The 22,721-nt window shown below is 57.2% G+C and overlaps 1 protein-coding gene across 3 annotated transcripts in view; it reads left to right on the top strand.

The window, feature by feature from the left end:
• The window catches only part of GRAMD4 (GRAM domain containing 4), an 81,782-nt gene that overhangs the window by 46,188 nt on the left and 12,873 nt on the right, over positions 1–22,721 (top strand). For all 3 annotated transcript variants that reach the window (XM_043966648.1, XM_043966649.1, XM_043966646.1), the window contains exons 3-9: positions 1,857–1,977; positions 13,141–13,261; positions 17,268–17,347; positions 18,394–18,526; positions 18,668–18,693; positions 19,514–19,605; positions 22,282–22,373. In XM_043966648.1, coding sequence (XP_043822583.1) covers positions 1,857–1,977; positions 13,141–13,261; positions 17,268–17,347; positions 18,394–18,526; positions 18,668–18,693; positions 19,514–19,605; positions 22,282–22,373 — 665 coding nt within the window. The remainder of the gene's footprint in view (positions 1–1,856; positions 1,978–13,140; positions 13,262–17,267; positions 17,348–18,393; positions 18,527–18,667; positions 18,694–19,513; positions 19,606–22,281; positions 22,374–22,721) is intronic.

The following is a 22,721-nucleotide window of genomic DNA, read 5'->3' as shown; positions in this document are numbered from 1 at the left end:
AGAGAGAGACAGGGAGGGAGGCAGAGAGGGGCAGGGGAGAGGCATGTGTGAGAAACAGGTGGCAGGCCAGTCTGCCTGGGAAGTCGGCAAGGGGGGTCCCCAGAGATAAAGCTGGAGAGGGAGGTGGGCAGAGGCAGACTGGGGCAGGCTCAACATGCCAGGCTAAGGATTGAGTATTTGCTCCTGGAGGCAATAGAAAGCCATTGAAGGTTCTAGAGGTAGGGTGGGATGATGTGGAGGATGACTGGGAGAGGAGCCTGGAGGGAGAAGCCATTAGGGGGCTTGGAAAGGGGCCAACGTGTCCCAAGCAGAGGTTCTTGACCCAGACTCCACAGGCTCCCAGGGGCCCCATCAGTAGGTGCTAAGGGTTCCTTGAACTTAGCGGGGGAAATGACATCTTTCTTTCCCTAGTCTCTAACTGACATTTAGCATTTCTTTCAATTCATTAAAAACATGGTTCTGGGGCAGCTAGGTGGCACAGTGGATAGAGCACAGGCCCTGGATTCGGGAGGACCTGAGTTCAAATCTGACCTCAGACACTTGACACTTATTAGCTGTGTGACCCTGGGCAAGTCACTTAACCCTCATTGCCCCGCCCCCCCCAAAAAACAAAAAAACAAACATGGTTCTGATGAGGTGATATCAATCAGGGGCCCGGACATCCAAAAAGCTAAGGCCCCTCCGTTCAATCAGGCAGTATTCATTAAGTGCCTACTGTGTGCTGGGCACTGTGCTAAGGGAGGGGGATGAAGAGTATGAGCTGAGATAGAACAAGTGGAGACTCAGGGCCTCCGGGGAGGCCGGGCCTGTCTGCTTTGGAGTAAGTCACGGTCGCCTCCCTGTGTAAAGTGAGGACCTCTGAGGCCCCTTCCAGCTCTAACCCTGACCCACCCTAAGACTCCATCTCCTCCTCTTGCTGCTCCCCACCTCCACCCCGAGTATAAGCCCAGGCAGGGCAGGGCCTCCCTCTCTGCCCCTGCCCCCTCCCGCAATGCCCAGAACAGGCTCGGTGCGGTTGGATTTCTCCAGAGCAAACAGACCTGTCCTCATGTTGCAGTCTGATTTCTCACTTACTCCCAGGATGCAAAAACGCCTGGCATGTGCTAATAGGCACCTTCTCCCCTTGCCTGGCCACAGAAAGTAGGGCAGCCCCCACCTGGCGGGACCCTTGTGTGGCAGCCTCTGCCGTGGCAGCCTCTGCCGTGGCTCGTGCTGGAAACGCCAGCCTGCCCCTTTTCTAAGTGGCCACCTGCAGGCCTCCATCTCCCTCCCTGGCAGTGCCAGCCTCTCCCACAGGCAGTCCCCATAGGGCTCGCTCTCAGTTCCCACGGGGTTACACCTGATCTTCCTGAGAGGCGCCTGGAAGGTGACTGTTGCTCCCAGAGGTCTTGCTGGGCAGGCCCAGTCTCTCCACCCTCCTCTGGCTTGGGGTATTCGTTCGGCTCTGCCCACCTGCCCGTCAGCAGCTCAGAGCAGGTCCTGGCTCCCGCTGGGAGGATTTTGCTGCTGAATACCAGGGAGGATGGGAGGCCTTGGCAGGGCGGCTCCAACTGGTTCCTCCCTTTCCGGGCCTGGGCTCTGGGGCTCTGAGCCCCAGTGGGCTGTGGTAGCGCCCCCGGGCACTCTGGGAGAGTGCGAGGAGCTAAGCTGAGCTGTCCCTGAGCCTGTGATGGAGCCTTGGCTCCCTGGGCTGGGGGCAGGCCCTCAGAGGGCCCCAGGGCTCCCTGGCCTGCTGGGCTTGGCCAGGCCAGTGACCTTAGGCTCACTCTGTGGGGGAGCTTGGGGGTCGTGGCCTGGGGGTACGTTGGGGGGAGATGGCCTTCTCCTCAAGCCCCGCTCTGCTTCTGTCTCTCCAGGCTGGTCCGGGCACTCTCATCATGGCTGCTGGAGTCCAGGATTATAACCGGACAGAATTCGATCGACTAAACGAGATCAAAGGGCACCTGGAGATCGCCTTGTTGGAAAAACACTTTTTACGTAAGTCCCAGAGAAGGGTGGGGGGAGGGGGCACGGCTGGAAGAGAATGGCCCCCCCGCGGGGCCAGCGAGGAGCCCCCCAAGACCTAATTCTCCACCTCTCGGGGGAGGCGCTTGCAGGGGCTGCCAGAGCCACAGCCCAGATGAGGGAGAAAGCTTCTGGTCTCCTTGAGGCAGCCCGAGACAGATGACAGCCAGGGGAGGCTGGCAGGCTTCTGCCATGTAGCCTTGCCCTGGCTCTAGGTGAAGCTTTGGCTGGCATCCCACACCTGGACAAGAGCAGCTTCAGAGCCTTTGGGGGCGGGCAGGGGCCTGGGCTCACTGCCGGGAGTTCCCTTTGGGGTCTGGGGTTCTGAGATTCCAACCTCCCTCCTCTGAGGAAGAGAGCAAGGCCCGGACCTGAGTTCTAGACACCTTCCTGAGTCTCTCTGGCCTCTTCGGGCTGAGCTGTCCCCACTGAGCCAGGCTGAGCCGCCGCAAAAGACCAGTCCGGCTGGGGAGGGGCTGCCAGGCCAAAGGCCTCGATGAGTCTGGCACAAAGGAGAAGGTCAGCTCCCACTGGCGACACAGTGACAGGATGATAGAACTGGAGACCCAAAGGTTCCCATCATAGGGCCTCCTCCCCCAAGTCACTGGGCTCAACTGCTTCCAGAAATGAGTCATCTCCATACTGCAGAGCTCACCACCTCACATAGCAGAGAGGGGAGGACTTTGCAGACTGTAGTGAATGGAATTTAAGGGAAGGGTAAACAGAGGCAATTTCCTGTGCACTGTATCATTTGCTGTTGTTGTTTGTCCTTCGTTCTCAAAGAGGATGGCCACATGTGGGCGCTGGGCATCTCCTGTTCTTACACTCTGTCTTCAGGACGGGAAGCTGCTTCTGACTCCTGCATGGTCTTTGAGAGGCCGGATGTGTGGTGGAAGGAGGGCAGCTGGTGAAGGCTTTGGAGGCTGAGGAAGTGGGTTCAAATTTTGGTGGTAGAGGGGAGGCCCAGTCTGGAGAAGAGCCAGAGGTCTTGTTTGGTTGGAACAGAGATTCATGAAGCAGGGCTGCGGGGAACAGGCCTACAAAGGGAGGTAGGAGCTAGTCTGGAGATCACTGAAGGCCAGGATGAGCCGTTTGTATTTCACCCTGGAGGACTAGGGAGCCACTGATGCTTCTTGAGTAGGAGAGGTGAGAGTGGCAGGGTCAGTAAGGAAGCTCTTGCGGTGGCTCTCTTTGTGGTCCCAGGGCTCAGGACTCATGTGTGTGTGTGTGTGTGTGTGTATGTGTGTGAGAGACGGGATCAGCTCTCGAGGCTGCTCGGGAACATTGGCTGAGAGTCTCTCTCCCTCTTTGAAGGGCCCGGGTTGGACAGGGACAGGAGAACCCACAAGGTGTTTTTGTTGCCCAGCCCTCAAGTGCATCCCCCACGGGGGTGGCCCAGGGGTGGGGGTGGGGGTGATTTCACAGCTCACTCCTCAATCATGAGGAGCTCCAATAGGGAGGCGTGAGGGCAGCACATTGGGAGAAGAGCCACCTGTCTCAGCCCAGAGCCAAGCAGCAGACATGACTCAGACATGTGACTCAGTTTCCCCTTGAGTTCAGACAGACATACAGAAGAGCAGGGCATACTCAGGCAGTCATGGCTGGGAGCAGGGGCTAGCTAAACATCCTCTGTTCTCGGGCCCTTCCCAGCCCTGACCTTTCCTGTTCTCAGGGCCCCCTCCCCCCATCCCCTGTTCTCAGGATCCTCCCAGCCCTGCCATCCCCTGTTCTCAGGATCCTCCCAGCTCAGACATCTCCTGTTCTCAGGCCCCTCCTAGCCCTGACATCCCCTGTTCTGACATTCCCTTTTCTAAGGTTGTCTCCTTCCATTCATGATCCTCTGTGTTCTCAGGCCCCTCCCAGCCCTGCCATCCCCTGTTCTCAGGCCCCTTCCAGTCCTGACATCCCCTGTTCTGACATTCCCTGTTCTAAGGTTGTCTCCTTCCATTCGGCCCTCACCTCCTCCACACCTCCTTCAGGAAGTTGATTAGCTCATTATCTTTCAGGAGATGGCCTGCAGGCGAGGCTTCTCCTTCACTTATTAAATATTAAAGAGTACAGATGTTCCCTAAGTGGGTGACCAGGGCTCAAGAATGTCTGGTGACGTCATCACCCTTCCAGGTTAGTGAGGCCGTGGCCCCCTCCTAGGGCTCGGATGCTGCCCACCTGGTCTGCTGCCCTTGGCCGGGGCCTCAGGGGCCTGTGATGGCATCTCAGCCTGCATTGGTTCTGCCCGGGCCCACGTCCTCCATGGTCCGGCCAGGACGTGAGCTCTGTTGGCTGTGCCAGGGAGAGGCCCCGCAGGAGAGCCTCGGGCGGGGCTTCTCTAAATGATACTATGGGATTTCTCTCCAATCTCACAAACCCAGAGAATCTTTCAGAGTGGGGTCTAACCTCGGAAGGCATCTATTCCGACCTCTTCATGTGACAGAGGAGAGAACCGAGCCCCCAGTGAGACAGGGACTTGTCCAAGGTCACACCACTGAGGTCCTAGGCCTGCTAACTGCCCCCTCCCCATCTCCCAGCACAGGGCCGTGTCACTCTTCTCACCCTGGCTTTGGCCAAATCTCCTTGGCCGGGGCACCTCCTTCTGCCTCACCATTGGAGTGCCCCTCCTTGGGCCCTGGGATCCCAAAGGATCACTGACTCACACACGTAAGAGCACTCTGACCCCCTCACCTCACCCAGACCTCAAGCATCTCCCTCCAATCCCAGCCAAAGGGCTTTTCCTAAAGCCGCCTGCACCCCTCCCCTGCTCCGTAACCTCCGCTGCTCCCTACTGCCTCTAGAACCAGACAGACTTTGGAAAGGGCTTCCAAGCTTAGAGCCCTGTCAGAGGGGCAGCTCCCAATGGCCGTCATTCCCAAACACGGGGCCTCTGGCCTTGGCACAACGGCTGCAGTGAGGGGAGTCTGGCTCAGGAGGAGCCGCTCCCTCTCTCCCAAGCTGTTCCCTGTCCTGCCCCTGGGGCAAGTCTGAGGCCTCTTCCTGGGACAGTCCTTCAGGGCTCCTGCTTCTCACAGCCATAAACGTCCATATCTCCTCCCATTGGGGTCTTGGAGGCTCATGGGAGAGGCAGCCTTGGAGTCAGGGTCAGAGCTAACCTTTCATAACAGCCAATGTTCCTGGAGCACTTGTGCTCCCAGCCACCCTGGGAGGCAGGCACTGAGATTATCCCCATGATGCAGCTAGAGAAACCAAGGCAGGCGGTGGCAAAGTGACTTCCTCAGAGTCACACAGTTGGTGAATGCCTGGGGCACTATCCTGAGCCACCTGGCTGTCCCCAGCTTCTGACCCACTTCTAGCCGCTGAGCTCAGGGACTTGAGTATTAGTTGGTCCATACATTTCTTACATGATGGCCCAGAGGCCCCAGTTCAGATAAACAAGGACGAAATAAGAACTCATGAAGATGGTGGTTGTGGGGCTGGGGATTGGGGGCGGGGGGGGGGGAGATACAGAATGAGCCTAGAACCTCACTGGACCTAAAACCATTCAACAATGTGATACACGAGGTTGGGCAGGCTCGAGGTAGAGTAGGCTGTGCAGGGGGGTGGAGGGTGGGGTATGAAATAGGATAGAAGCCTAGATGAGGGTGGGAGTGGGGAGCTTAGAACAGGGAATGTCAGAGCTGGGAGGAGCCTGAGAACAGGAAATCTCAGGGCTGGGGAGGCCTTAGAACAGGGGGTGTCAGAGCTGGGAGGGGCTTGAGAACAGGGGATGTCATTCGCTATCCTGCCCCTCGTATTGCAAGGAAGAATAGACTGTCCCTCCCCCAGCTAGAGAAGGCAGGAGGCCCCCAAGGCATGGCAGGGACTGTTATCTCCACACCATTCTGGTCTGGCTGGGGACAGTATGTGCTGGAGCACATGGATGTTAAGATCGCCATGTTGTCACCCTCTGAATTGTCTCCATATTTGGTGTCTGGTTACCCAGGATCTAAAGCAGGTTCAAGGGTGTCAGGGTGGAAGCCAACTTCAGGGAAAGGTAGCCAGGGCTTTGGGGTTTTACTGTGCCCAAGAGAGCTGGCTGGGGGAGGGTAACACGTTGGGAGGTTCTCCCCCAGCCGTTCACTTCTGCCTGGAGCATTCGGCAGAACCTGCGACAGATAATCTCAGTTCTGGGTAAGGAACAGCTACCTAAGCACCAGAGCTGTCCCACAGCGTCCCAAGTTTTCCCCAAAGCCATTGGCGTCCTAGGCTTTGAGCCTAGGTGAAGAGTCCCCCGCCCTCAATTTGTAGATTAGAGAACTGAGGCTCAGAGAGGCTTAGCTATGGTTACACAGAGAATAAGTAGCAGAGCTGAGATTTGAACCCAGGTCCTAGCATTCCAAACCCTGGGTTCCTTTTTAGTTTTTTCATTTAATTTTTCTCAATTACATGTAAAAAGTTTTTAACATTCATTTTTTGAAATTTTGAGTTCCAAATTCTCTCCCTCCCTCTTGTTGAAAAGGCAAGCAATGTGTTATAGGTTTTTTTTTTTGCATGACATGTAGTCATGCAAAATATATTTTCATATTAGCCATTTTGTGAAAGAAAACAAAGCCCCCCCCCAAACCCTAAGAAAAATAGAGAAAGTAAAAAAAGCCTGCTTCCGTCTGCATTCAGATTCCATTAGTTCTCTCTCTGCAGGGGGATAGTGTTTTTCATCATGGGTCCTTAGGAATTTTCTGGATCACTGTCTAGATCAGACTGACTCATTCACAGCTGATCATCACACAGTGTTGCTGTGACTGTGTACAGCGTTCTCCTGGTTCTGCTCACTTCACTCTGCATCAGTCCGTACAAGTCTTCCCAGAAAACCCTGTGTTCTTGATGTCACCCCACAGTCTCAGGCCACTTACAAAGGTTAGAGGTTAAAGATGGGGGGGGCAGATTTGCAGTTGGTTTCCATGGGAGAAAGGGAGGGGACAGAACTCTGTGTATGAGAAAGGGCAGGGAGCCCGATGTGCTGAAATGTTCTCACACATTCACCCCTGGGGGCGCCCACATCTGGCTGGCCCAATGGCCCCTTACCCACTGGTGAGCAAGGGGCCTCGCTAGGCAGGCCAAGTTTATTGGCTGTGCCTTCCCCAGGGAAGGGAAGGGAATAAAATCCTGGATGGGCAGGAGCCTGGGGCTCAAAGCTTTGCCTCTGTATTCACCAGCTCTGTGACCAGGGGGAGGTAGGTGGGAGGGGAAAGAAATAATCTCACTGTGAAGAGGTTCAGTTTCCTCTTCAGCAAAATGGGGACCACCACTGTGGCCTCCCTCCACCGAGGCTGCTTTGGAATAGGGGAGCAGTCGCTGACTCTGGCTAAACAATGCCAGTCCCTGCTCACCGCTGCCTGCCCCAGTCAGGGCAGCCAAGGGAGTTCACAGACCTGAGGCTGGCCCCCTCCAAAAGAGGCGGAAGTCTCGTCAATGCTTTGGTCTGAGGCATCCGTTCTGGGCTGTGCCCCAAGCAAGCAACCTGTGAGCTGAGGTGTGTAGCCCTGCTCACGGCTATGATGCAGAGAACGGAGAAGGACACTGGGCACCCAATGCCAGCTACCATGCTCCCTAATGGCCCCAGGAGGGCAGAGGAGAATGAAGGGCACAGTGAGATGACTTGCCCAGGGTCACACAGCTAGTAAGTGCCAAGTGTCTGAGGCCAGATTTGAACTCAGGTCCTCCTGAATCCAGGGCCAGTACTTAATCCACTGCACTACCTAGCTGCCCCCTGACAAAATCCATTCTTGTTCCTCCAAACCCTCCACCATTCCCAACTCTCCTACACCCTGATGAGGGTCCTCAGGCTCAGGGTCTCTGTGTCATTCTTCTCGTCCCCCAAATCTTGTAAATTCTTTGGTAAAATCCCCCTTCTGTCCTCTGACACAGCCCGCCCTGGTACAGCCCCTCTGCACCTCACAGAGCCTCTCTCCCGTTCTCCTGCAGATCTTCCTTGGGCGTCATTCCCCACCCCACCCAGGGCCTCCCACCATCTACAGGATCAAATACAAAAGCCTCTGTCCCCATTCGGAGGCCCTCAAGCACTGCAGGCCAACCACAAGAGGAGGTGGCACTGGGGAGTGACTTGAAAGGGAGGAAATGAAGGGGGAGAGGGTGGGCTGGCATGCCAGGTGTGGGATGGGCAGAGTAGACATGCCAGGCGTGGGGTGGGCGGACATGCTACTGGGGTGGGCAGAGCAGACATGCCAGGTGTGGGGTGGGCAGAGAAGACGTGCCAGGCGTGGGGTGGGCAGACATGCCGAGCGTTAGGTGGGCAGGGCAGGCATCCAGACGTGGAGAAGACCTGTGGCAGGAGGCAGAGAGGCGTCCAGTTTGGCCAAAGCTTCGAGAGGAAGAAGCGATGGCACAGTAGGCTGGGAAGGTTGGGTCAGAGGCCTTGAACGTCACCCAGTGGGCATGCCAGGTTGTCAGCAGAGTGCTCTTCTCCCTCTGTGATGCTAGGGCTTCCTCCACAAGCACTTGTTAGTCACCTGCTTTTGGCAGAATGCAGCGAGTGCTGCTGCCTCTGTCCGCCAAGAGCTGCCACCCTCTTGTGGGAGACGGCAGGGATGGGGGCCAGAATAAGGCATGTCTCAGCCGGAGGCAGCCAGGGCTTTAGAAGACAGGGGAGGCAGCCGGGGCCCTAGAGGACAGGGGAGGCAGCTGACCGGGGCTGGAGCCTTTGGAGTGTGGAGGCAGGGAGGCCCAGAGGCTGCCCTCCCCCAGCTCCACTTCGAGCCTGGAAGAAAGGTATTTTTTTCAGAATCATCACTTGACTTTTATTTTTGGCTGGAGCTGGGCATGCTGAATCCTGCGCCAAGAGGATCCCTTCGTAAGAGTTCGCCTTTAACAGCTTTAAAAATAGCTGCAAGCTCACTCTCCATTTGCTCCCAGTGACTCCCTTACCAAGGCAGCATTGTTGGGGGTGGGGAAGGAAGGGTGGAGGGGGCCCTCGGGGACCCCCGGCCTGGGACTTTGGAGGGGGGAAGGAACAGCCCAAGGTCAGTTTGGGGCAAGGGCGGAGTCCTAAAATGGAGCGAGTGATGGAGCTGGCTTCAGGCTGCGGGACTGGGTTCAAATCCTCATACTGCCCGTGGGACCCAGAGCAGATCCCTTCTCCTCCCCAAGGCTTGGACGTGATGGTTTCTGAGCCCCAGAACTCGGGGATCCTCTGCTCCCTGCGCTCCCAGGGCTGGCAGGCCAGCAGAGGACCACGGCACCAACACAGATCTCACTGACATACAACATCACCCACTAAGCATCAGAGACAGCCAGACCATGTAGCCCGAGGGTCAGCCCCTGCGCTGAGCCCTGAGGGTGTTGGCAGTGAGTAGTCTGTGAGGAGGCTGGAGAGACCAAGCAGGGTGGCATTGTTAGGGTGGACCCTGGGGCTTGCTAAGATTGGAGCCAGAGAAGGAACAATCATGCTACCAGGGTCTCGATCAGCTGACATCTGAGCTACCTGGGCCAGTGAAGCAGGATGGGACAAAGGAATCAGGAACAAGAACACTCCCCGTCACGAATACTAAAAGAAGGGCCTGAGGCTTTCCCTGGCAAACTAGCAGAGAGGACAAAAACCACCCACAGTGCTGGACAGGATGTGGAAAGTGAGGCACACTGATGCATTATTGGTGGAGCTGTGAGTCAGTACAAGCATTCTGGAAAATAATCTGGTATTAGGCAGATCAAATGACCAAAATGTCTGTAGCCCTTTGCCCAGAGGTCCCACTGCTAGGTTTATACCCCACCGAGGTCAAGAACATAAAATATTTTACAAAATGTGCATCCCCAAATATGGAGAGAGTAGCAAAGAACTGAAGCGACTGGGAAATGTCTGACCGAGCTATGAGGTACCTGGGTGCCCCAGCTTTTGGCCTCAGGACCCCATTATACTCTTACAAATTATGAAGGAGCTTTGACTTATGGGAGTTCTATCTGCTGCCTTTGTAATAGTCCTGACCTCCTGGGTGGGAGGCCCCGCCCCCTCTGAGAGTGGCTGCCACGCAGGTCCAGCCAGAGCCGTGGGCTAAGTGGCTCATTTGCAGCGGCCCAGCTCAGGGTATGGTCTGAACTTGGGAGGGCAGCGTGGGCAGAACAGCCTGGAAGGGGAGGAGGGACGCCGGCCGGCCTTGCTGGAGGTCCTGCTCCCCTGCAGACTGTTCAGCATGCCTGTGGCCATCCTCCGTCTCGGGCTGGGGCCTGGAGAAAAGAGCTTTCCATTGGAAACACCCAGTTCTCTTCTCTGCAATTGTCTGAAAATTGGCCTCCCCTTGATGGGAGCGAGGGGAGTTGATGACAGGGGACTTTGGCTGCCTTTGTCCTGTGGAAAGCAGGGGACGCATTCGACGCTGTCACTGACCTAAATCTGTCACTGGGGGGAGGAGAGAAGCTGCTAATGGCCGATCTTGATCTCAGCAGGGATGGGGATGGGAATGAGGATGGGGGGTGGGATCATCCCTCCAGGCAGAGCCGGGCCAGCCTGGGGGGGGGGTGAGCAGGTGAGGCAGCCCAGAGCCCCATCTGCTGTGGGGCTGGGGCCATCCGACCTGCATGGAGAGGAGGATGGGGCTTCCAGGGCCCCAGTGCCCGGCCTCTGCCATGAGCAGAGCTCACCTGCGGGCTGTGAGAGCTGAGCAACCCCAGAGCCTTGAGAGGGATGCTTGGCAACAAGTGTGTGCACGTGTGTGTGTGTGTGTGTGTGTGTGTGTGTGTGTCCAGTGCAGGTGGCTGGGGGTGGGGAGCAGGCAACTTGTGTTGAAAAGAACTGGACATGTTTAACCTAGAGAAGGCTCGGGCCAAACACACCACGTTGTCTTCAGATAGGCAGTGGGCAGAAGGAGCAGGGTTCGGGGCTGTCAAAGGAGCCCTGGGCTGGGAGTCAGAAGACCTGGGTTCAAATCCCAGCACTGCCAGGACTTCTTAGATAAGAGGGCCGGACTGGGCCTCAGCTTCCTCTGCTATCAGAGGGGCTTGGCCTCTGAGGCTCCCTCCTGCTCTAACCTCTGCTCCCATGATCCTCTTGGAGAAGGTTGTTCCCCAGCTCCTGGGGCTGATTTTCCCATCGCTGATGTAGAAAGCTGCTGACCTGCTGTGCTCGCCCCCAGGGACCTGGGGGAGGGGGGCCGGCTCTCCCTGGGAATGCTGCTGTTGGCCCTGGCACACAGGGGAACGGCTGTGGGCCGGCTTCCTCGGCTCATTGGTGAGGATCCTGGCAGGCCCAAGAGCTGGAGCAGCCGGCGCTGACTCACTGGGGGCTGGGGAGGGACGACTGTTTACTCTGAAAATAATCTCCATTTCCCGACTCCCTCCGGAGGTCGTGACAATCTCGGGAAACCTAGATGTGAGTGAGCTAAAAAACCAGGATGATGAAAACCCAGGGTAACCTACACCCCACCCCTCCTCCCCTGGAACTTTATGGATGGGGAAACTGAGGCACAGAGTCGCCCAGGTATTCTGGAGGAGGACTGCAGACTAGCAGAACTACACAAGAGATGGCTGTGAGGCTTCCCTGGCCAGCCTCGCTGCTGCTGTTATTCACAGCATCTTCCTCACCACAGCCCCCTGACCGGCCCCTTTGAGGGAGGGTAATTGTGAGGCACCTCCTCTGCCCTGACGCTGCCGTCCTCCCCTCCATCCCAGCTCAGCCTCAGCCCACGCTGGCTTGGCTGTGCCCCGTGCTTGTGGGGGACTTGGTTCTGCCATCTGGGACACGGCTGTTGTTGCGCTGGGGACTGGGAAGCACCTCCCACCCTCAGTATCTGCGGTGAGAAAAGGGCCCCTTTCCCCTTGCCCACTAGCTGCAGAGCGCGTGGCTCCCGGCCACGGGACAGACAAGGGGAGAGACGCTGCCCCACCGATGATGATGGGCCCAGGCCCTTCCTGGAGCTCTACATGGGAGCCCAGGAGTGCACTTCCTGTTCCCTCACGGGTCACTGGTCAGGGGAGAGAGGCCCGGCTTGGCTATACAGGCAGAGAGGGGAGGCCCCCCCCAGGGGCTGAGGTTGGCTGGACACAGCTGTGCCAATGTGGCCTCACCGGGCCCAACAGTGCTGCTCCATTTTACAGATGAGGAAACTGATGCTCCGATATTGAGTCTAGCTCTTGGGACTCTGTCCTAGGGGAGAAAGAGAAGGCAGAAGACCAGGGTTCAAATCCCACCTCAGCTACTTCCCAGCTGGGCTCAGAGACACTGGCCCCCAGAGGCAGTGCCAGAGCCCCAGCTCCCCCACCCCCCTCAGCAGGCCACACTGCTGTGTTTCCCTCAGTCTCTGTGTCCTCAGACCAGAGCAGATGCTTTGACAAGCGCCTAGTTCTTTGGAAGGAGCTGGAAGGGAAGTTAGCTTCCAACCTCCTCATTCAACAGAGGGGGAAACCGAGGTCGAGGGAGCAAAAGGGGATAAGCTTCTAAGGCTAACCTCGAACCCAGGGCCTCCGATTCCAAACCCCTTGTTGTCGTGCCCTCCTGCCCTTGTCTGGCCACCTGGGCCATTCGTCGGTTTAGAGCCCAGAGGTCCCTGAGGCCCCAACGCCACACCTGTGCTCCCAGAAGCACCCGCTCGGCCCTCCGGCCTCTTCAAGGGAGTAAGTGCACTCGAGGTCTCTATCTCTGGTCCTGTGGTCCCCAGACCTTGTGCCATGTACACGGGGCTGCTCTTGGGGATGAGCAATGGGGCTCGTAGATTTGCTTTGCTCGGTTAGTGAGATGCTGGCGGGTCCCAGCCCAGAGGAGCCTGGTCCAGGGAGGAGCCCGCTGGGCGGCTGTCCTAGGAAGCTCAGGCCCCTAAAGGCAGGAAGGCTCAGGACCTTACTGGACAAGGGAGGGGGGTCTTTGACAGCAGCCACTGCCAGTCTAGTGACGTGGTGACACAGCTGAGTTCTTAGAGAAGCTGGGCACGTGGGGATGCTTGGTGGGTGAGCAAGTGAGCTAGTGAGTGAGTGAGTGAGCTAGTAAGTGAGTGAGCAAATGAGTGAGTGAGTGAGCGAGCGAGCTAGTGAGTGAGCAAATGAGTGAGTGAGTGAGCAAATGAGTGAGTGAGCGAGTGCCCTCTGAGATCCCTGGAGCATGGGGGGGGCTCCTCGTCTGGGTCGTCCCTTCCCAGGTCCCTGAGCGCTTCCCTGGTGTGCAGCCAGAGGCCTGGAGGAAGCTCACCTGGTCCCTCTTCCCTACAGAAGAGGAGCTGCGGAAGCTGAGGGAGGAGACCAACGCCGAGATGCTGAAGCAGGAGCTGGAGAAGGAGAGGCAGCGGCGCCTGGAGCTGGAGCAGAAGTTCCAGGAGATCCTCAAGGCCAGGCAAGGACGGCCCTGCCCCCTCACCCCCACCCCCAGCAGGGAGCCAGGGCTGCTGAGGGTGGGGCCCACGGAGCAGGGGAGGGGGGGCCTGGGGGCAGGGATGAGAATAGAGGTGCAGACGAGGACAGGAGATGGCCCTGCCCCACTCCCCCCATCAGCAGCCAGGGAGACACCGGGGAGGGCCCCTGGGCACCCAGATGATGCCCCTGAGCCATTCCCAGACCTCCCCTGAGGATGAGCCACTCCACCATCCCAAAGCACCCGGGGTATGTCTCCAGTGGTCAGGGCCACCCTCTGACCTCCTGGAGTCAGGGGGACCTGAACAAATCCAGCCCCAGACACTATCTGTGTGACCCTGGCCAAGTCACTTCACCTTGGTTTGCTGCAACTTCCCCCAACCAAGCGGAGTTACTAACAGCACCTACCTCACAGGGCGGATGTGAGGACCGATGAGACAGAGTTCGAACAGGGCAGGAGCTTTATCAAAGCTTCCTCCCAGCCTTCCCCTTCATGGGCAGCCCCCTCCCCAGCCCGCCCAGCCCACCCTTCACGTAGCCCAGGCCACTTAGTGGCGGCACCTGGTGGGGAGAGGGAGACCAATCAGAGGCTTAATGGAAAGTGGACCTGGGGGGCGGCTGAGCAGTCGTGCCGACCGCCTGCCCCCTGGCGTCACCCCTGCCCAAGGTGACATGGGGCCGGGCCGCTTGCACCAGGACATTAATCTGGGTCCTAGCCAGCCTTACATTCACTAAGGAGACATGTCACACGTGGCTTAATTTTCATTTTTGAAAGTGTTTATTGGTGCCAAGACCTAAAAGAGACAGCAGTGGCAGAAATCCCTATGGAAGGGCCTGATCCCGGAGGCCTTTGATCCATGGACTTGCCCAAGGTCATGGGAGAGAGATGTCTCTGACACCAAGGCTGGCGGGAGAGGGCATAAGGAAGCCTCCTGGCCACGGGCCCTGGGAGGAGTTGGCAGGTGGCATGATGGAGTCTCGAGCCCCTGCCCAGATCCCAAAGGAAGTCAGATGTCGGCAAAACCAAGGTCATAGATCCAGGGACCAGAACTGCTGGTCCAGCTGGGCCTTCTCTTAGACTGGAATCCCTCTGAGGACAAGGGGGGCCTTTCTCATCTTTGTCCCTTCTGGAAGTGTTTAGGGCAGGCTCACTGCTCACAGAGCGGCAGGGCTGGATCCTATTGTCTGACTTGGCCCAAGGCTCCCCGGTTCTGGTGGGGCTCTGCCCCCAGACACAGCACTCTGCCATCTGCACTGAGCTTCCGTGGGAACGTTCTGAGTGGCCTTGGGGTGGGCGTCACACATCCCCCCTCCCCAAGTCTCTCACCTCCTGGGGTTGGGACACAGCCCTAAACATGTGGTGGTGATAGAGGGGATAAAAGCCCAGTGACTGCATTTTAACAGAATCTTTTCTGTCTGAGGAGAAACCTCCTGGAGAGTTGCCAGGCCTCACTGAGGGCTTGGCTCCTGTTTTATGGCAGTGGGGCTGGGTGCCCCTTAGCAGGGGAGACTTTTGGCTGCCCCCTCACCACAGGGCCCAGAATCAGGCCTGGCCTTTCTTCCCACCCCAGCCTGGAGATGGGGCACAGGATGAGCCTCAGAGGGCCTGGGGAAGGGGGGGCCTCCAGGTTTTCCCACCGCAGCCCCAGGCTGGGAGTGGGGACTCAGAAAGGGGGAGCTGGAGGGAGTGGAGGCTCACAGAGGTGGTGGGTGGGTGCCTCAGGGCCATGGCCTGGGCTACTGAATTGGGCTGGAGTCACCCAGGATGGATCCTGGGATCCTGGGGTCCTGACATCCTGGCCCGGGGAGTGAGGGGTGAGGGGTGAGAGAGGGAGGAAGGAAGAGTAGGGCCCGGGGGTCTCCAGAGAGCTGGATTCGAATCCTGGCCTTGCTCCTTTCTTAAGCAGAGACCCCATTGGGCTCAGTCTGGTGATCCAGCTGAGGGAGCTCTGCCCCTGCCTCGGCCCCTGGGGGCTTCAGGCCCTGAGGCACAGAAGGAGCTGTCCAGCCAGTCAGCCTCCTGAAGTGATGCTCCCTCCTACCTCTCTGCTCCTCTCAATTGGTCCCACCTGCTGCTGAGCTGTCCAAAGGGGGGGGGCAGTCCTCTCCCCTCCCCTCCCACGTCCGCAGACCTTCCGCAGCACCTGTGTGGGGCCGGCAGTGAATGCCAGGACCCTTGTCCCCCATCCCCCAGCTAAGTATGTGTAGCAGGGACCTGTGGGCTGGCCTATGGCCTCTCAGGCCCCCTCCAGCCCTGGATCCGCAGCACCCAAGCATGGCCCGGAAGGAGGCATCTCCACAGTGTGTGTCTGCTGGATCCTGATTTGCACAGACGGTGTCCTCCATTAGACTGGGGGCTTCTTGAAGGCAGCGTCAGTGGCTTTGCCTTTCTTTGTATTCTTAGAGCTTGGCCCCCTTCCTGGCACACAGTGGGCACTTAATACCCGCCTGCTGCTTGCTGCGTCCTTGTGCTTTGGCAAGGGAGTCCTTGTTCCGATCTGGCCCAGCCCGGCCTGGTCTGGATGCAGCTCAGATCCTGTGCCCAGAGTGAGGAGGCCCTGTTGATTGGCCTGAGTGTGGGTCCCTCCCCTGCTAGTGGGGTCGGAGCCCTGGGGAAGGAGGGCGTGCCAGAGCAGCAGTGCCCACTGGCAGCGATCCTCCAGAGCTGCCCCTTCTTTCCCAGACATCGAGTCTTCTTCATAAGGCAGCAGGGACAGGGAAGGACAGCCTGTGCAGACCTGGAAGGGGGTTCTTTTCATTCCTTCCCTGATAATTGCCCCCACTTCCATGGCCCTTGGAAGTTTGTGAATGCCTTTCCGCTCAGCAGCCCCTCTCGTAAGGCAGGGCAAGGGTGATTATCCCCTGCCCCTTGTTTGTAAGTGGATTGGAGGAACTGAGGCCCAGGGAGGTTCAGAGACCTGTCCACAGCCTCACCACTGACAGGTCTGGAACCCAGGACTTTGACTCCAGTCCTCATCATCTTTTTTTTTTTTTTAAGACTTTATTATTATTTTTTGTTTTTGTGGGGTAATGGGGATTAAGTGACTTGCCCAGGGTCACACAGCTAGTAAGTGCCAAGTGTCTGAGGCCGAATTTGAACTCAGGTCCTCCTGAATCCAGGGCCAGTGCTCTATCCACTGTGCCACCTAGCTGTCCCCCTCATCATCTTTTTTTTTTTTTTTAGATAGGCAATTGGGGTTAAGTGACTTGCCCAGGGTCACACAGCTAGTAAGTGTTAAGTGTCTGAGGCCAGATTTGAACTCAGGTCCTTCTGACTCCAGGGCCAGTGCTCTATCCACTGTGCCACCTAGCTGCCCCACCCCTCATCCTCTTTTAAAGGAGATAATCACTGCAAAATACTGAGCAAGTTCCTGGCACCTGGTAGGTGCTTAATAAATGCTTGTGGCCTTTCCCTTTGCCCTCTACCTTATATTATTTGTGTCTCAAGCTCTGATTGAGAGCTGACTCCTTGAAGGTAGGCACCACTACCTTTACAACAAATGTCTCTGTATAACAAAGACATTGCTCTGTCCACTTGATCTGAGCCGGGCCATGGGTCAGAGAGCAACCAGAGTCAGCCAGGCTGACCTTTTACTGATGAGGAAATGCCCCACAGGGAAGTGACCTTGGTCATGCTGTTAGTGGTGGGATTTCTGCAGGGGCCAGGCCTCACAGGTTCCCAGCATTCCATGCAGCAACATTCTTTTTCTTTTTCTTTTTTTTTTTTTTTTTAGTGAGGCAACTGGGGTTAAGTGACTTGCCCAGGGTCACACAGCTAGTAAGTGTTAAGTGTCTGAGGCTGGATTTGAACTCAGGTGCTCCTGACTCCAGGGCTGGTGCTCTGTCCACTGCACCACCTAGCTGCCCCAATGTAACAACATTCTAATACGAAAATCTCCTGAACCTCCCGGGAGCTTCTCCTCACAGCTGGTCCCGCATGTGAGAAGATGCTGCTTGTTGGGCTAATGAATCTTGTCCCCCCTCCACAGGGCCGAGGAGCCAGCCCCCCAGCAGCCTCCCAGGGGACCGGCAGCGGTGACAGCGACGACGCAAGCCAATCACGGCTCAGGTGTGTGTCAGTGGCAGATGGCTTTAATGACCCTTCTCACCCCACAGGGTTGGGTTGGGGGAGAACCTGGGTCCAAGGCAGTGGCTTTGGGAATGACCGCAAGGATGATCTCATTTTCTTGTGAAGAAAATGTAAGATCTGCTGCAGCCAAGAGGGAATGAATGACTATCCCTGGGCGCCTTCTCTTCCCTCCGTCCCCCCAACTACAGCTGGGGCGGGGGTGACATATAAGCCAGAGGACCATCCCTCAGGCTTCCTCCAGTGGTCCTGAGCAACAGAAGATTGGAGCTTTGAGGAACCTTAGACCAGGGGATGTCAGAGCTGGGAGGGGCCTTAGAACAGGGGATGTCAGAGAGGAAGGGAGCTTAGAATAAGGATATAAGTCTGGGAGGGAGCTTAGAACAGGGGGTGGCAGAGCCAGACAGGAAAGACTGGAGAGCAAGTCCTGTTATCTAGTCCAACTGCCTGATTTTACAAAGGAGAGTGCTGCTCTGTAAATGAATAATTCACCGTTCTGGTTCAGCCTCTAGTCTTGGGAGTCTGATTAGCATGAATCTCTTCCCCTGAGTCTGAGCATCTCTGGGTAGGCCATTAAAGTCACGTTCTTGGCCCCGTGGAGGCTGCGCCTCAGGACACTGCCCCTGGAGGCCCAGCCAGCTAAGGTGCTGGTGTTCAGAATGCTACTCGCTCTCCTTTTTCCCCCAGCACCTTCCCTGGCTCCTCACTCTGCCTGTGTGTCTGTGTGTCTGAGTGTCTGTGTGTGTGTGTGTGTGTGTGTGTGTGTGTCTCTCTCTCTCTCTCAGTGTCTCTGTCTCTTTCTCTGTCTCAGTGTCTCTGTCTCTTATTTCTCTCCTCTCTCTGTCTCTGTCTCTGTCTCTTATTTCTCTCTTCTCTCTCTCTGTCTCTCTCTGTGTGTCTCTCTCAGTGTCTCTCTGTCTCTTATTTCTCTTCTCTTTCTTGTCTGTCTCTCCCTCTCCCCCAGCACATATCCGTGCCCTGGGGCCGCCCCACATTTATCCCTCCTTATTTTCCCATCTCGCTCCCAGATAAGCGTAGCCAGATGATGTGCTCGCGAGTTCAGAAGTGGTTCTACGACAGGTTTGGGGAATACGTGGAAGACTTCCGGTTTCAGCCTGAAGAAAGCACGGTGGAGACGGAGGAGCCTCTGAGTGCCAGAAGGTACTTCCTCCCTGCCCCCACCCTGTCCCTGCCACCCCAGGGTCCCCCCTTTCAGCCCTTGGACCCTGAGGGCTTGTGCCCCCCAACAGAGGAACCCCCGGCACCGGCCTGGACTGAACGGCATCGTTCTCTCTCTTCTAGGTTGACTGAAAACATGAGGAGGCTGAGTAAGTGCTGGGCCACTCTCTTCCTGAACAAAATGAGCTTTGCCCCTGAGAATGAGAGGGGTCCCCAGGGCCTCGGGAACCGTGCCGGGTATGGCCGAGGCCCGTGTGGAGGGGAGCAGAGCCCTGCCCAGGCAGGGGGGTCCAGGAGAGCCCTACTCCTGGGATCCCGGCTCACCTGCTCTGAGCCAGGCCCCTCGGGACACCCCACTGCCTGGGTGACACGGGAAAAGTCCATTTCTGTGAATTGTTCAGCTTTTCTGGGAGGTGGGAAATGCCAGCAGGATTATCCTCCCACCCCTTACAGAGGGGGAAACTGAGGCACAGGTTTTGTTTTATGGCTTGCCCAATGCCGCACAGGCATGTAGGTCCGGGCCCGGCCTAGGGCCTAGGCCCTGATCCTCAGTTCCACACTATGGCCAGTACAGAATGACGCCACCTTCCTCCCCTGCATGTTATTGATTACTGCCTGTAGCGGTCAGGCCAGAGCTGGGGAGCTGGTGGGGGGTGAGGGAGGCTGCTGGGAGTCACCAGATTTGCCGTCCCCTGCAGAGCCTTTATCTCCATGAAGATGGGGAAGGGGAGAGAAGGGGCCGCCCCTGGGGATCAGAGCAGGGCCCACCTAATGGGATTGGGAGGAGGCCCCAAGCCCGGCCTGGCTTTCTTTTCCATTCAGTTTGGGTCCCTGAGCTTGGCTGTGCCTCAGCTGCTTAATCAGGAGTTTTTGGCCACCACTGACTGTGTCCTTTGAAGAGCTTCGGTGGGAAGGGGTAGCAGGGAGGCGACGGGCCTGACCGAGGTGGCACTTGTGCTTTCTTCCCAGAACGAGGTGCCAAACCCGTCACAAGCTTTGTGAAGAATCTCTCTGCCTTATCCGACTGGTATTCTGTCTACACCTCTGCTATTGCCTTCATTGTGAGTGGGGCTTCTGGGGAGGGGACCCAAGGACTGCACCGTGCTCTGAGTATTTGTGGCTTCTGTTTGGAATCATCTGGGGAACTTCTGTAGCCCAGGGCCTTTTGGTGTGGAAAAGGATTCTATTATTCCTTTGTTAATTTTTTTTGTATTCCTGCCAATCCATCCATCTATCCATCTATCCACCCACCTACCCACCCATCCATCCATCTATCTAGTCATCCATGGATTGTTCTCTCCATCCATCCATCTCTTCATCTGTCCCACCATTCATTCGTCTCTCCATCCATCCATGTGTCATCTAACATATGGCTATGAAATTTGTACCTCACCGTGATCAGACACCATGGGGATGGCTTAGTGGTTTTATCTTCCCTGTATCTCTAGCATTTCTTCTGGGGGCTCCAAACCATGCTTTGTAACTTAGAGATCAGTTTGTAACCAGACGCTGTGGGCTGCAAGGGGCCTCAGAGACAGGAGCCCCCCCCCCAGGTGGTTTTGCAGTCTCTGCTCTGAGGCGTCCACAATTGGGGTGCTCCCAGTGTGAGGAAGCTTCCCCTCACGCTGAGCAGATATCGGCTTCCCTGTGATCACCCCTGCTCCCAGTCTTGTTCTCCAGAGCCCAGCAGAACCCATCCAATCCCTCCTCTACTGGACAGCACCCCCCAGACTGATTCTTGTGTCCCCCCACACCCCGTCTTCTTTAGACCCCGCCGGCCAATATATTGAGGTGCCTTCTTCGGCCCTGCCACCATCACTGCCACCATCCCCTGCCGATAGGGGCCCAGAGTGGCTGCCGACAGCAGGACGGGCCCCTCCCGGGCCTGGGCCTGATGCCCGCCTGCTGTCGGGCGCCTCTTCTGGCTCCGGACTTCTGTGTGACTCTTCGGTCCCCTCACTCAGAAGCCCATCTCTACATGGCCTGGGCCTCAGCAGGCTCCCCAGCCAGGGCTTCCTTTCTTTTTTTGTTGGGTTTTTTTGTTGTTGTTTTTTTTTTAGTGAGGCATTTGAGGTTAAGTGACTTGCCCAGGGTCACACAGCTAGTAAGTGTTAAGTGTCTGAGGCTGGATTTGAACTCAGGTACTCCTGACTCCAAGGCCAGTGCTCTATCCACTGCGCCATCTAGCTGCCCCCGGGGCTTCCTTTCTTGCTCCAAAGTGAGAAGGTTCCACTTCTCACCGTTCATCTGTTTTCTTGGATTCATTCCCTCATTCTTGCCTGTCGAGCCTGGGGTCCTGGGGGGTCCTCTGCTTCCCGACTGTCCTCACATGAGTTGGCTAAGTCATCCTCTCATGGATTAAAGCTTCAAATGTGGCCGAGGTGGAGTCCAGGACTCTCCACCAGAGCCCCCTTCAAGCTGACGGTTCACGCAGGAGTCTCGTTTTCCCTGACGGGTGGTCCCCAGGCCTCTGGCTAAAGGCCTGCAGTGATGGAGAGCTCATGGCCAACATTCTTGGCTGTTGCCCTGATACTCGTGCTCCCTCCCCCCCCAACAGGCCTCCACAAAGGGGGACCCTCAGAAACAAGTGTGAGGTCTGTGTCCAGGCTCGGGGGCCGTCCCAGGGTGACAGCCCTGGGCTCTCAGGTGCTGCTCAGTCTTCTCTCCAGAGGCAAGGGGCCTACAAGCCCCGGCAGCAGCCGAGGCCTGGCCTTTTCTGCCTTGGGCTGGTCACTCCCTGGCCTATACAGGAACACAAGCACGTAATCTGTTCCAGCACGGATCGTGTTCCTTAATGAGAACATGACCTTAGAGGCTCCGCTGTATAAAAGCTTAATGAGCTAATGTCTGCGCAGACCACAGGGAGCTGCTATAGCTGCCTGCGAGAGGATGCCCCGAGGAGGCCACAGATGTGGCCGGGGCAGATCCCAGCTGGGCCTGAACCCCTGAGGCCCCTGCAGACAGGCCGGCCTGGATCAGCACCACGTTTGTCAGGAAGTGTTTCTTTGGGGGTTCGGAAATGGAGGTCAAGCTGCAGCACCTTCCCTGATTTCCTCATCCATAACCTGGTTTCAGGCCTGAGGACCCAGCCAGCCCAGAAACATTCTCAGCTCTAAGGCTCCTCCCAGCTCTGACACTCCCTGTTCTTGGTCCCTCCCAACTCTGACACTCCCTGTTCTAGGTTCCCTCCCAGCTCTGACATTCCCTGTTCTAGGTTCCCTCCCAGCTCTGATACTCCCTGTTCTTGGTCCCTCCCAGCTCTGACACTCCCTGTTCTTGGTCCCTCCCAACTCTGACACTCCCTGTTCTTGGTCCCTCCCAGCTCTGACACTCCCTGTTCTAGGTTCCCTCCCAGCTCTGACACTCCCTGTTCTTGGTCCCTCCCAACTCTGACATTCAGCCATTGTCCTGGGATGAGTATTTCCATCCTGCTTCAGGATAGCCAGGCTCCCCTTCTTGCATATCTCTGGGGCAGCATCTTCCCTAGGCCTGGGAAATGGCAGATGGTCAGGCAGTTCTTCACTGGTTACTCATCCATCTAATATAGCCAGGGGCTTTTACATTCCTGGGGTCCTGGTGTGGATCGGGGTGCCATGGCTGTGTGTCCCTGTGGAATCCAGGCCCTCTGACTGGACCGGGCTATGGGTTGGCAGCACGCTGGGCAGTGGCTGGGAGCCGTGTCCCCGGAGCCCCCAGGCAGGCCCATAACCACCCTCTCTCCTGTGCTTCCTCCACAGGTCTACATGAATGCCGTGTGGCACGGCTGGGCCATCCCCATGTTCTTGTTTTTAGCCATCTTGAGGCTGTCACTCAATTACCTCATCGCCAGGTATGCATGCCGTGACTTGCTGCCCCGCGCCAGTCACCTTGGGCTAGTGAAGCGCGGCAACATTAACCGAGGTGGCCAAAGGGCTTTCCTGGGCTGTGCAGCCCAGAGACCAGCCCCAGGGCCAAAAAAAGACCCGCGGGGGCGCTGTTGCTGGTGCTGGGAGGGGCCTGGCTGGGCGGCTCCTGGGGGTTAAGCCTCCTTTACAGGCCGGGCAGGAGGCGGGCTGCTTCACACCCTGTAGTTTAAGCCGCCCCGATCTCCCCTCAGCTCTGATGCTCTGGGTTGTGACGGGCTCTGGAGGGCTGCTTGGTGATGGGAGGGCATGGACAGGCCTGGGGGAGGAGGAGC

Source organism: Dromiciops gliroides, chromosome 5, assembly GCF_019393635.1.
Source record: "Dromiciops gliroides isolate mDroGli1 chromosome 5, mDroGli1.pri, whole genome shotgun sequence".
Taxonomy (NCBI): domain Eukaryota; kingdom Metazoa; phylum Chordata; class Mammalia; order Microbiotheria; family Microbiotheriidae; genus Dromiciops; species Dromiciops gliroides.
Note: the sequence above shows the minus strand (reverse complement) of the source record. Positions and strands in the feature narration are given on the sequence as shown.